Source organism: Mytilus californianus, unplaced genomic scaffold (genome assembly GCF_021869535.1).
Source record: "Mytilus californianus isolate M0D057914Y unplaced genomic scaffold, xbMytCali1.0.p SCAF_11, whole genome shotgun sequence".
Classification (NCBI taxonomy): domain Eukaryota; kingdom Metazoa; phylum Mollusca; class Bivalvia; order Mytilida; family Mytilidae; genus Mytilus; species Mytilus californianus.
Genome location: NW_026262593.1, coordinates 5,490,831 through 5,502,792, shown reverse-complemented (window position 1 = coordinate 5,502,792; position 11,962 = coordinate 5,490,831). Strand labels below are relative to the sequence as shown.

The window sequence follows — 11,962 nt, the reverse complement described above, 5'->3', positions numbered from 1 at the left end:
GTAATTATTTGTGAATTATATCTTATATGTATTTAACTTATAAAGTCTTGGAATTTTCAGATCATGCCTGGTAATTTGGATTTTAATTTGCAGTACTGTAAGTGTAATAATATTGAAGGTTTTTAATTACAACTGTTTAGTCAAGTAATGATGGTTTTATTTTTTCTGTATTACAAGATATTTATGAATAAAATTCTTGGAGTTTGATGATACATTTTTCAAGCATTTGCATTAATCCAGGGGTCACCAAACTTCAGAATTTAAAAACAATACTTAATTCTGACACATCTATTGCATAACAGTCACATGTCATTGCATGCTTATTTTGACCGGTCATGGAGGTAAATTTCAGTGGATTGTGCAACTGACATACATGACCATAATGAATCAGTTTATCTAAGTTGAAAATTCAGGCAGGTGTATTGAACTGCTTTGAAGGTAAAATTATGTTTGAGTTGGCATTAAACAACTGAAGCCTGATTTTTACAATATGTTGTTATGTTGTGCTTAACACTTCAATCCTGAGGTTTGAGAGGACATGGTTGAGTGTTTGTAAATATGTTTAACCCAGCCACATTCTATATGTGCCTGTCAAAAGTCAGGAGCTTTTTATTCAGTGATAGTCATTGCTTGGTATCTTTCATAATATTTTTGTTTCTTTTATCATAAACTAGGCCAATGGTTTTTCTTGTCTGAATAGATTTACATTTTGTCATGTTGTGGGCTTTTTTTAAGCCAACTACACGTATGGGTTTTGCTCATTGTTGATGGGCATACAGTTTCAAAGAAGTTGTAGGGTGTAAGGAGTCTCAATAAATCATACCACATCTTCTTATTATATTATTAGTCTGACCCGTATCCAGGATGTCTCTGAAGGGGGTATTTGGAATCATGATGCTCTGATTTAAATAGTCAAACATCAATGTGAACATGGGTTTCAGTAGTGGTGTGTGTTAGTACTTTGAATATTCAATCCTTGCCTTTGATAAGTTTGTACATGCTGTCATACAATATTGTTCTAATGTAATCTACACATATCAAAACAAATTCCTTCACCAATGAAATCATATCAGATAAAATATACCTGGCTGCTTAAGTCCCAACCTAACAGCATGTTGTTGGATAAATGTCCCTAATGGATCATTTGATTGGTCAATGAAATTACTGACAAAGTCATCATGCATATCCTGTAAGTCTCTCTGCGTATATAAGGGGTTCATCCGAGCACCTTTCTTGTTCAGCCTTTCCAAAAAGATAACAAAATCATCAAGGGTTGGAAAATGTGGAGGTTGACCTTGAAACTCACTGGAAATAAAAAGTTACTGACCTTGATGCATGATTTTACAGGCACAAGTAAACAGTCACTGTTAAAATAGAAAAGTGATTAAATACTTTCAAAATTATATTTCTACTGATAAATGAAACGTTTACAAATGGTATTTTACCTAAAAAAAAGTTCAGAAAAGTCAGTTGTGATGTCAATGTGGGGCCATGAACTTTTTGCAATTAATGTATTTGACCAAAAAATGCCATTTCACACATAGTTTTGGTAACATTAATTATGTGCATAATATACTTCATATTATCATCTTTTTATAAAACCTTGGCTCATGACTAGATCCTAAAACAAGACTATTTTGGCAGGACTTGATGTTTTGCAAGAGGTTTTGATAGCTTTACAATACATTTTGATTTTTGATATCTTTTCTTTAATAACATAAAAGAACAGAGTTCTGATGTCCCCGCGTTCCATATATTTTATCTGTCCAAGGTCCAAGGGCAATAACTAAAAAAAAACTTTTTCTTTTTGTTTTTTAAAACCTTTTATAAATATCTTAGAGAAATGAAGGCTTGAGAGCAAATGCAATGCAATTTCCAATACAATTACTATTTCCAAGGGGCATAAATCGTTAAGAATATTTGATCAGCACTTATTTTCAAATTGTCAGAGACATTGCCGATATAAACCTATGATATAAGTTTCATACAAATCTGGCAAGAATTGTACACATGATAGCGCTAACAATGCAATTTTCCATATAATCAATATTTCCAAGGGGCATAACTCTTAAAAATAATTGATCAGCACTGATTGCTGATATGAAGCTATGATATAAGTTTCATAAAAATCTGGCAAGAATTGAAGACATGAGAGTGCTAACAAGACCGAACCGACGTACGCACAGACAGAAGGATGGACAGACGCCCGGTATTTCTATGTCCCCCGCACAGGTTATGCGGTGGACATTAACAGATGGTTCTATGGTAGTATTAATAACTCCATAAATGTTGCAAACTTACTTTTTTGAATTGAGCAACACTGAAAGCAGGGTTTTCTTCCTGTTGAAAGACTTGGTGGTCCAGCCCTGAATAGCTTTATCATTAGGGTTGTTAAGTTTGGTCTGTTCTACTTCATACTGCTTTATAAATAGACAGGTGACCCAGAAAGGGTTGGATGCTGACTCTAATATGGTACCGTCTTCTAAGTTATAATGGGCTACAGACCTGAAAAAGGATCATCAAGTACGATTAAAACATTTCAAAACCATTAAGTCCTAAGACTAACACAATTTAAAAGCCAAATATCTGTTCCTTTATGGTCTTAATGCCTGGTATTATTCTGGTTGTGTTAGTATGAGGTCAGTGACTCTAGATAGTATACAAGTACATCTTTAATATTAGGAGTCCTAAGTACTGTAAATTCTCCAGACAGGTAAAATTTCTACAGCTTTTTTTTATACAAAATTTACATAAAATCTCACAGTTTTATTCATTGTTTAACAAACATAATATAAGAATTGAGTTCCAATGTCCCCCGCGTTGCACATATTTTATATTTCCAAGGGGTATAACTCTTTTAAAAAAAAAATCAATCGTCCACCATTATATAACTTGTCCGAGATATTGCTGATATTAACCTACACTGCATAGTATAAGTTTTATAAAAATCGGGCAAGAATTGAACCAGTGAGAGCGCTAACAAGGCCATTTTCCATAAATTTAATATTTCCAAGGGGCATAACTCTTTTAAAAAAAGTCGATCGTCAACCATTACAAAACTTGTCCAAGATATTGCTGATATTAACCTATAGAACAAGTTTTATAAAAATCTGGCAAGATTTGTACATGTAAGAGCGCTAACGAGGCCATTTCCCATAAATTTAATATTTCCAAGGGCATAACTCTTTTAAACAAGTCGATCGGCCACCATTATAGAACTTGGCCGAGATATTGCTGATATTAACCTATAGTATAAGATTTATAAAAATCTGGCAAGAATTGTACCCGTGAGAGCACTAACAAGACCATTTTCCATAAATTTAATATTTCCAAAGGGCATATCTCTTTTAAAAAAAGTCGATCGGCCACCATTATATAACTTGTCCGAGATATTGCTGATATTAACCTATAGTATAAGTTTTATAAAAATCTGGCAAGAATTGTACCTGAGAGAGCGTTAACGAGGCCATGTTCCATAAATTTAATATTTCCAAGGGGCATAACTCTTTTTAAAAAAGTCGATCAGCCACAATTATACATCTTGTGTGAGATATTGCTAATATTAACCTATAGTATAAGTTTAATAAAAATCTGGCAAGAATTGTACCTGTGAGCGCGTTAACAAGACTGAACGGATAGACGGACACATGGACGGACAGAAGGACAGACGCCAGGTATTTCCATGTCCCCCACAACGCGTTACGCAAAAAAGCTATATTGAAAAGACAGCTTGAATTTACCTACACCAAATGCTGATAAAGGCCACAAGCCACTTATTTAAATACCTTTCATCAGATAACTTCTCATTATTAAGAAATAGGTCATCCAATTTTAAACTGTTTCTGCACTGTTTTTTGACGTTCTGAAAAAAAAAGATACAGAAGTTATATATATGTACAGAGAGTCTAGTTATCTTGAAACTGTAGGGACAGTGATAGAATTTTGAGTCAAGAGAAGAGCTTACCTTAAAAAATTCAAGGCGTTGCAACTCAAATTTTAACAAGGTAAAACTAGTATGGCTACTGTGGATTAATTGTTATTCCCGGAGAAACCAATTTTTGTGGATTTCATAGGCATGGGTTGATCACAAATTTAAACATGTTAAATGTTCAGCGAGGTACAAATTTTCTATAGACTTGTATGCAGACTAGGGCAAAACCAGGAAATCAATTATCTATAAAAATGTGAATTTTCTTCCAATTCTTAAACTTGTATCCACGAAATCAATTGAATCCTTAGTAATCTTGTTAATCTAATCATGCTTTGAACCAGTGAATATCGATCTGGTGGAAGTTCAGCTTTGAAGTGTAAAAATACAATGTTTGAAGTCTACTTGCTTTATTCTGACCCATGCTTAACATAATTTTTCCATTATTCGCATGACCTTTCATGACATGTGATTAAAACAATCACTTTGAAGATAAAAAGATGATTATATTAAACTGGTAATCATGTGCTTTATAAAGGTAAACAAATTTCGGATTTCCTCTGGTTTTATGACCATAGCATAATCATTTTATGTGATGAATTACAAATTTTTTTACACATCTCTTAAATTTTACCTTTACTCATTCAAGACATGCATGAAAACAGGGGTCAATTTCCAGTAAATGACAAGAAGCATAGTACTGGATTCTTTTTAACAGCTTAATGATAGTTTATATGATGATAGGACTCAGCTAATCTAACCAGGGTGCCTCCCACAGGTTTCTAATATGGCATGTCCAGAAAGCATTTATATGCCTTGATGTAATGATAAGAATGGTGAAGACTTTTAATCCCCAAAGTTATTTTCTGAAAGTGCGAAACATTTTGACATATCAAACAAAATTAAAATATCTTATTATACTATCTGATCACAGATTTAGTTGGACCAGAGACATAAATACACAATATGTCTCTGGTTGGATTCATGAAAATTTAAACATTTAAAGCAAATATTTTAAATAAAATATAAAAGAAAAAGTAATATACTAGTGGACTTTTTCTTTTACAACAGTTGCACTTGCACATTCTTGCTGTAGACGGAATGTTGCCATGTTGTAAAGCATGTACAAATGTACTTTTTGCTGCAAATTGCAATTAATTTGTACATATATATATCTTTGATTATCAAAGAGAATCACAAAAGTGATCCATATTTCATCCTCTTCCACAGGTAACACATGCCTCATATTATAAATTATTGTATTTTTAAATCAGAATGCAGAAATATTTCCAGCTGACTGTTTAACCTTTTCTATGTTATACGGCCTATCCGGCCTATTGAAAAACACTACCGTTGAGTGCCACGGTGAGGCCCAAAGGGCAACGGAATTTTGACTTTACGTAATAATAAGCATTACGTCATAATGCTAGAGTGCTTGATTTGGAAGATGGCCGGCGTCACCAAATTCCAACTATGCGGTTTCGGGTTTTGCCACCAGAAGAAGATGAAGAACCAGAGTTAACATTAACCAGCGGGGACCAATGAGAATGCCGGATAAAAACTTGCCGCCAATAGCATATTTTTATTTATTGTTTTCTGTAGAGTTAATGAAAGAATTTGTGAGACAAACGAACAGGTTGGTTTCAGGAAAAAAGCTGTAGTTTTACAAATATTAATTATGTTCAGCATCAAAACTACTTTATCTGTATTAAAAGAAATAATCTTACGAAAAAGAAAACAAAAAAGAAGACTTGCTTTCGTTTAAGTCCAAAAATATATTCTTACAATTTCTCAGTTTCATAAACATACCCTTTTAGCAAGCGAGAGCACCTGATAGATAGGTACATGTTTGAAACTTTCTATTTTTGGATTATAAAAGAAAAATGATGTCGCATTGTTGTTTGGTTAAGGAAAGCCTTTTTTATTTTACTAAAATAAATCATCAGAAACTTTAAATTTCCCCGTATCAACTTTTAGAATTGTGTGTCCAATGTCTTATCTTGATATTTGTTGATACATTTCTGTGGTGTTTCTGTTTCCATGCACTACAAGTTTACTGAATGAATATGAATTTATGTAAAAAGTGTCATTAGCTGAACAAAACAAACGTACTTACAAACTAGCAAACAAAAATTTGAAGCACAATCATGTTCCGATTACATTTATATGGTATCAGGAAAAAAACAGAAATTATTACGACTACGACTGGAACAGTAAATAACGTAGAAACAAATTATCTTTAAATCAGACAATAAACTTAATAATAAAATTTCGAACACGATACATATATTAAGATCTATAATACTTATTTTCAGTTATGCCAATGATATGTGTAACACAACTCGACACTATATTGGAAGGGAATCAAGGAAACTTAGGTGGGGGAGAAATGGAAAACTTACGATGTTTGAATTTAAAGGTTTTCTTTCTGTAATTTTTTAATATGGGTCTGATCCGAAAAGTATCAATTAGTGAGTACTGGAATCCAAACTCAGTTTTGCAGTTAACGCCTTGGTTCAGGTGTATGTTTTCAAGAAACCGCTTTCAAAACATCTTGAAATTTCTCCGACTTGTTTGTGATAACAGACTACCAAATCATAAAAACCAAAACTATCGTCCTGCACAAAGATTTCAACCACTTATAGATTTTGTGAACCGCAATTTTCTGTTTTATTACTGCCCAAGAAAGGAAATTTCAATCGCTAGTAGGTACGAAAGGGAGAACAGCCATGCTACAGTATATATACCTAGTAAACGTTCTAGATTCGGAATAAAATTTAGGATGTTGGTCAAGGCTGTAACTGACTACATACAACAAATAAAAGTTTACGAAGGGAAAAAATGTGATACATGTACTGTACCTAATGGTACACTTCAAGGTACTAATGTCGTGGTGAATTATCTGAGCTCCACTTCCCTATTGGGAAAAGGTTACCACGAATTTGTTGATAGTTTTTTCACCTCGATTTCTCTTGTTAAAACACTATTAAGACATAACACCTATCTAACTGGAACTATAAGGAAATCAGGACAAATTCCTAAAATGATAAAGGATGCCAAACCTAATGTCGATCAGCCTGTTTTTGCTAGGCAAGGACCACTCCTTGTATTTTCTTATAAACAAAATGAAAGTCGACAAAAACCAGTAATAGTTGTTTCATCTAATTATACAAATGTAATGCACTTGAATACACGGGTAAACCAAAAGTTCTGTGTACATGTGCATACAACACTTTCATATGATTGTGATATACACAATAAAAGAGAGAGTTGCAGAGTTTGGACAAAAGTTCTTATTCATATATTACATCGCATTTTATTTAATTCTTATATTTTATATTATCAGAACACCGATGAACACACTCCTTTGTCTAGACTTCAGTTCATTCAATGTGTTATTGACAGTAATTAGCACTTGAACATCTCCAACAGAAAAGTAATCCGTTGATCGCACAGCCAGGTATCAGGAAGCTTCAGCACTGTAAGCAAAAGGACTGCATTGTGTAACATGTCAAAAATTACATTCGAAACTTTTTAGTTATCTCTCTTTGTATAGAGTTCAGCAATTGAAGTTTTGTAATATGTCAAAAACTACATTAGAAGTTTTTGAGTTATCTCTCTTTGTATAGAGTTCAGCAATTGAAGTAAAATTTGGAAATTAAATAAAATTAAGAAAAAACAGAAAAGATAATTTTTATATTAGCATTTATATATTTTATTAAATCATATTTATGATACAGTTTGATTATTTTGTCCAAATATTATTTAAAGGTATTTCAAAATATTATTTACTTCATTCTAGTAATTAGTGTACAGGTAAAAACTGTTCACTACATTGTATGTTTTTACTATTGATAAATAACTGATCGACAGGTGTAGTTGTGTCTCAGTTTTGTGAACAAGAATATTTGAAGATTTAAGGTTGGTGTATTTTGTAAATATTTATAATGATTTTGAATATGACTGTTTTATATAAAAGAGTTTTATAAAATACAAAAAGAACAAAAATATGACATGTGCATGTAAATAACATTCTATATTTTTATCTGAAGTTTTGCAAATGCAAATATGATTTCGAAATTTGTATAATCATTTGAAAAATATAATTATAGTTTTATTGAAATAATTGATAGGCATTGTTGAGAAATATTTATACTATGAAAGATTTGTTTTACATTTTAAATATAAAAGGTTCTGATAAAGTCAATATTGTTCACAGGTAGATCTATGTGTTTTTCCTACTAGAGGATGATATTTTGAGGTGAAACTGTCTACCATTTCCTTATTTAGGGTATGTATTTTGAATTGTAATTATGTGCCCTTGATTGATATTATGATTATGTTTAGTTAATTTTTGATATTTCTAATTGAAACATTATTGATTATTCATAAAAAAAATGTTGTTTACTTTGAAGACTTTCTCTTGTGTTCATATTTTGATTTGAGAAATGTTAAGAATTGTAATATTCAGAAAGGGAGATAATCGTGTTCTTATAGCTTTTATATAGCTTTGGATAAATTAATAGTTCTGATGTATTTAATTGATATTTGAAAAAGCAATCTTTATTTCAAGTTAAATTTAATTGAATTTATATCTGCATATTAATAGACTTATGATGTTTTGTGTTTTTCCATTTTTTTCACAAATATTGAACTATTCAGCGTTGCCAATAATTAATGTTATTTTTCGATATATGTATAATGTGAATATATGAATACAGTACAATAAATTCATGAACCTTACATTTGTGCTTTCGTAAGCCAGTTTTATCGTTTTCGGAGGTTACAAAAATGGCGTCGTCGACAGGATAACTATATATATATATAAAAAATTGGCAACGTTGGTTAGACAATATTTTCTAGGGGTTAAAGTGCTAGATATTACAAGCAAGATGGAAACTAAAGAAGAAAAGTTACAGAAAGAGGTAGACGAATTGAGTAAGAAATTATACCATATGCACAAAGAAAAAGGTGAAAACTTACAATTAAAGCAACAATTAGAACATAATAACAAAATCATTGAACAACTACAAAAATCAACAAAAACTGTATATGTTGCAAAAGAGAGACCGTTTACAAAATTATCCGGTAGGCCCGAAAAAGACAAAGATCCGATAATAAGTGATTGGTTGGAAGATGCCCGAGAACATCTCGTTACAATACCAGACGAAAAAGCCAAAATTGACTTTCTTATGCAAAATCTAATATCTCCAGCTAAAGATGAGATAAGACTAAGACCGTTATTAGAAAGAGATTCTGCTGATAAAATTTTGCTTTTGATTCATAGTATTTATGATGGTGATGATTCCGTAAGTCAATTACAACAGCTATTTTTTCAAAGAAATCAAAAAGATGATGAAACTTTGCAAGACTATTCTTTGAATCTGATGAAAATATTTGACCAAATAAACAAGCGAGATAACACAGTTTTGGGTGATAAAGATAAAGTTCTTAAAGATCGATTTATTGAAGGTATTAAAGAACCACACTTGAAACGAGAAGTAAAACGATTCAGTTATGAGCACAAAACAATGAAATTTCTTGAGTTTAGACAAGAAGTGCTACTTTGGGTGAATGAAAATACACAAAGTTGGAAAGTAAAACTACAAATGCAAGATGCCGAAGTTGTTAGCAATCAAGCAATAAAATCTGAACACACATCGAAAGACAATTCCGAAATATTAAAACTTCTCACAAAACAACAGGAAATGTTAGAAAAACAACAACAGCAAATTGATAGGTTGTCTAATGTTAAAAACTATAGTGATTCAACAAACAATGATGTATATAATAGCCATAAACCAATTATTTGTTATAATTGTGGTGGTAAGGGTCATAAACGTCCGGAATGTCCATCAGTTTTTCAAGCACAAAGAAGTGACGAAGATACACAGAAAACACATACGCATGGACAGTTTAGAGGTAGAGGAAGAGGTTATCGTGGTAGATATAACCAAAGAGGTAACAGATATCAAGGTCGAGGAGCTGTTGTTCCTAGTGACTCAGAAGAGGTAAAAGAGTAGCTTCTACTGCGGTGAGTCGATCAGTAGAAGATACTACAGTACAAGTAGACTCCAATTCATTTCAAAGTAATATTTTTAAAAACATTGCTAGTAAAAGTCCAGAGACAGAAATTGTTGTTGAAAATCAATCAGTTATAGCACTTATAGATACTGGTTCCCAGGTTTCAACAGTTACTGAAACATATTTTAATACATTATTAGAAACGAAACCAATACTACACGATATAACAAGATGGATGAAAGTCACTGGAGCCAATGATTTACCTATCCCATATTTAGGTTATATTGAACTTAACATTTCAGTAGTGAAAACAATGATTCCGAATGTTGGTTTTCTTGTTGTGAAAGACACTGATAACAATAGTAAAAGTAGATTACCATTTTTACTAGGAAGCAATTTTTTTATGAAGATGAAAGAAACCTTAGAAGTTTATAATGAAACTGAAAAAAACACTCTTATTGGGAAGCAATTGTCAGGTATCTTAACTTTATACAATAATTCTTTTGACTGTGAAATAGATTCTCCAAAGATATCTTTTGTTAAGATAGCAGGTAGCAGTCCAGTACATATACCTGGAAATTCAATGAAGACAGTAATGTGTACAACCAGACAAAAAGACAATAATGAAAAGCATTGTGCAGTTGTTCAGTCATTACAAGGTAACCAAGGCTCTTTACCAAGAAACATTATGGTAGTTGATAGTTATGCTGAGATAAGTCAAGGAACAGTACCGGTACGTATGATTAATATAGGATTAGAAGATGTATGGATTAATCAGAAAACAAGAGTTGGTACATTACATTCAGCTTCACTAATACACGAGGTGTCACAGGACAATATTGACATTGATATAGATGAGACTCAAATTAACGTTCAAATAAAGAAAATAGATATTGCTGTTTGTAAGCAAGCTACAACAAATATAGAGAACAATAAGAAAATACAATTGAATGACCTCGACATAGAACAGGAAAACCTTACGCATGAACAAATAGAAAAAGTTAAAGACTTGTTAAACAAGAATACCGATATATTTTGTAAAAATGATTTAGATTTAGGATACACAGATATTGTAAAGCACAGAATTCTTACGACAGACGAGAAACCAATTGCGATTCCGCATAGACGTATTCCGCCTAATCAAATGGAAGAAGTTAGAGCACATATCAAACAATTGTTAAATCAAAATATTATTCGTAAGAGTTGTAGTCCTTATGCTGCGCCCGTAGTAATAGTCCGTAAGCATGACAAGTCTATTAGGCTGTGTGTTGACTATAGATTATTGAATAAAAAGACAATACGCGACGCTTATCCACTTCCAAGGATCGAAGAGGCATTAGACACTTTGCACGGAACAAAATTTTATACAACGTTAGATTTATCCCAAGGTTATTATCAAGTGGCGACCGATGAAAGGGATATTCATAAGACTGCATTTCGTGTTGGAACGGGAGGTCTTTATGAGTACCTAAGAATGCCGATGGGACTTTCTAATAGTGCGGCTACATTTCAAAAAATAATGGAAGCATGTTTCAATGACAAAAATTTTGAAATATTACTAATTTATTTAGATGATATTCTTATCTTTTCAAAGACAGTAGAAGAACAGTTAGAACGCCTGGAGTTTGTGTTTCAGCGACTAAGACAGCATGGTTTGAAATTAAAATTGTCTAAATGTCATTTCTTCAAGAAGGAGGTAAGATACTTAGGCCACGTTATTTCACAAGATGGCATTAAAACAAACCCAGACAAAACAAAATCAATTCAAGATTGGAAAGTACCTACCACTGAAAAAGAACTCCGATCATTTCTAGGACTATGCAGTTACTATAGGAAGTTTGTTCCAAAGTTCAGTAAGATAGCTGCTCCGTTACATTCACTCATTACAAAAACAAATGGAAAGAAGGGAAAATCAAAACAATTGAAGTTACTAAGCGCTAAAGAGTTTCAAGAAAAATGGGATGCGAAATGTTTAGAGTCGTTTGAAGAGTTAAAACAGAAATTAGTAAG

At 32.2% G+C, this 11,962-nt stretch overlaps 1 protein-coding gene across 1 annotated transcript in view; it reads right to left on the bottom strand.

Moving 5' to 3' along the window:
- The window catches only part of LOC127720761 (uncharacterized), a 57,789-nt gene that overhangs the window by 40,942 nt on the left and 4,885 nt on the right, over window positions 1–11,962 (bottom strand). The window contains exons 2-4 of the mRNA XM_052227515.1: window positions 3,786–3,862; window positions 2,302–2,505; window positions 1,085–1,305 (exon numbers count right to left, since the gene is read on the bottom strand). Coding sequence (XP_052083475.1) covers window positions 1,085–1,305; window positions 2,302–2,505; window positions 3,786–3,862 — 502 coding nt within the window. The remainder of the gene's footprint in view (window positions 1–1,084; window positions 1,306–2,301; window positions 2,506–3,785; window positions 3,863–11,962) is intronic.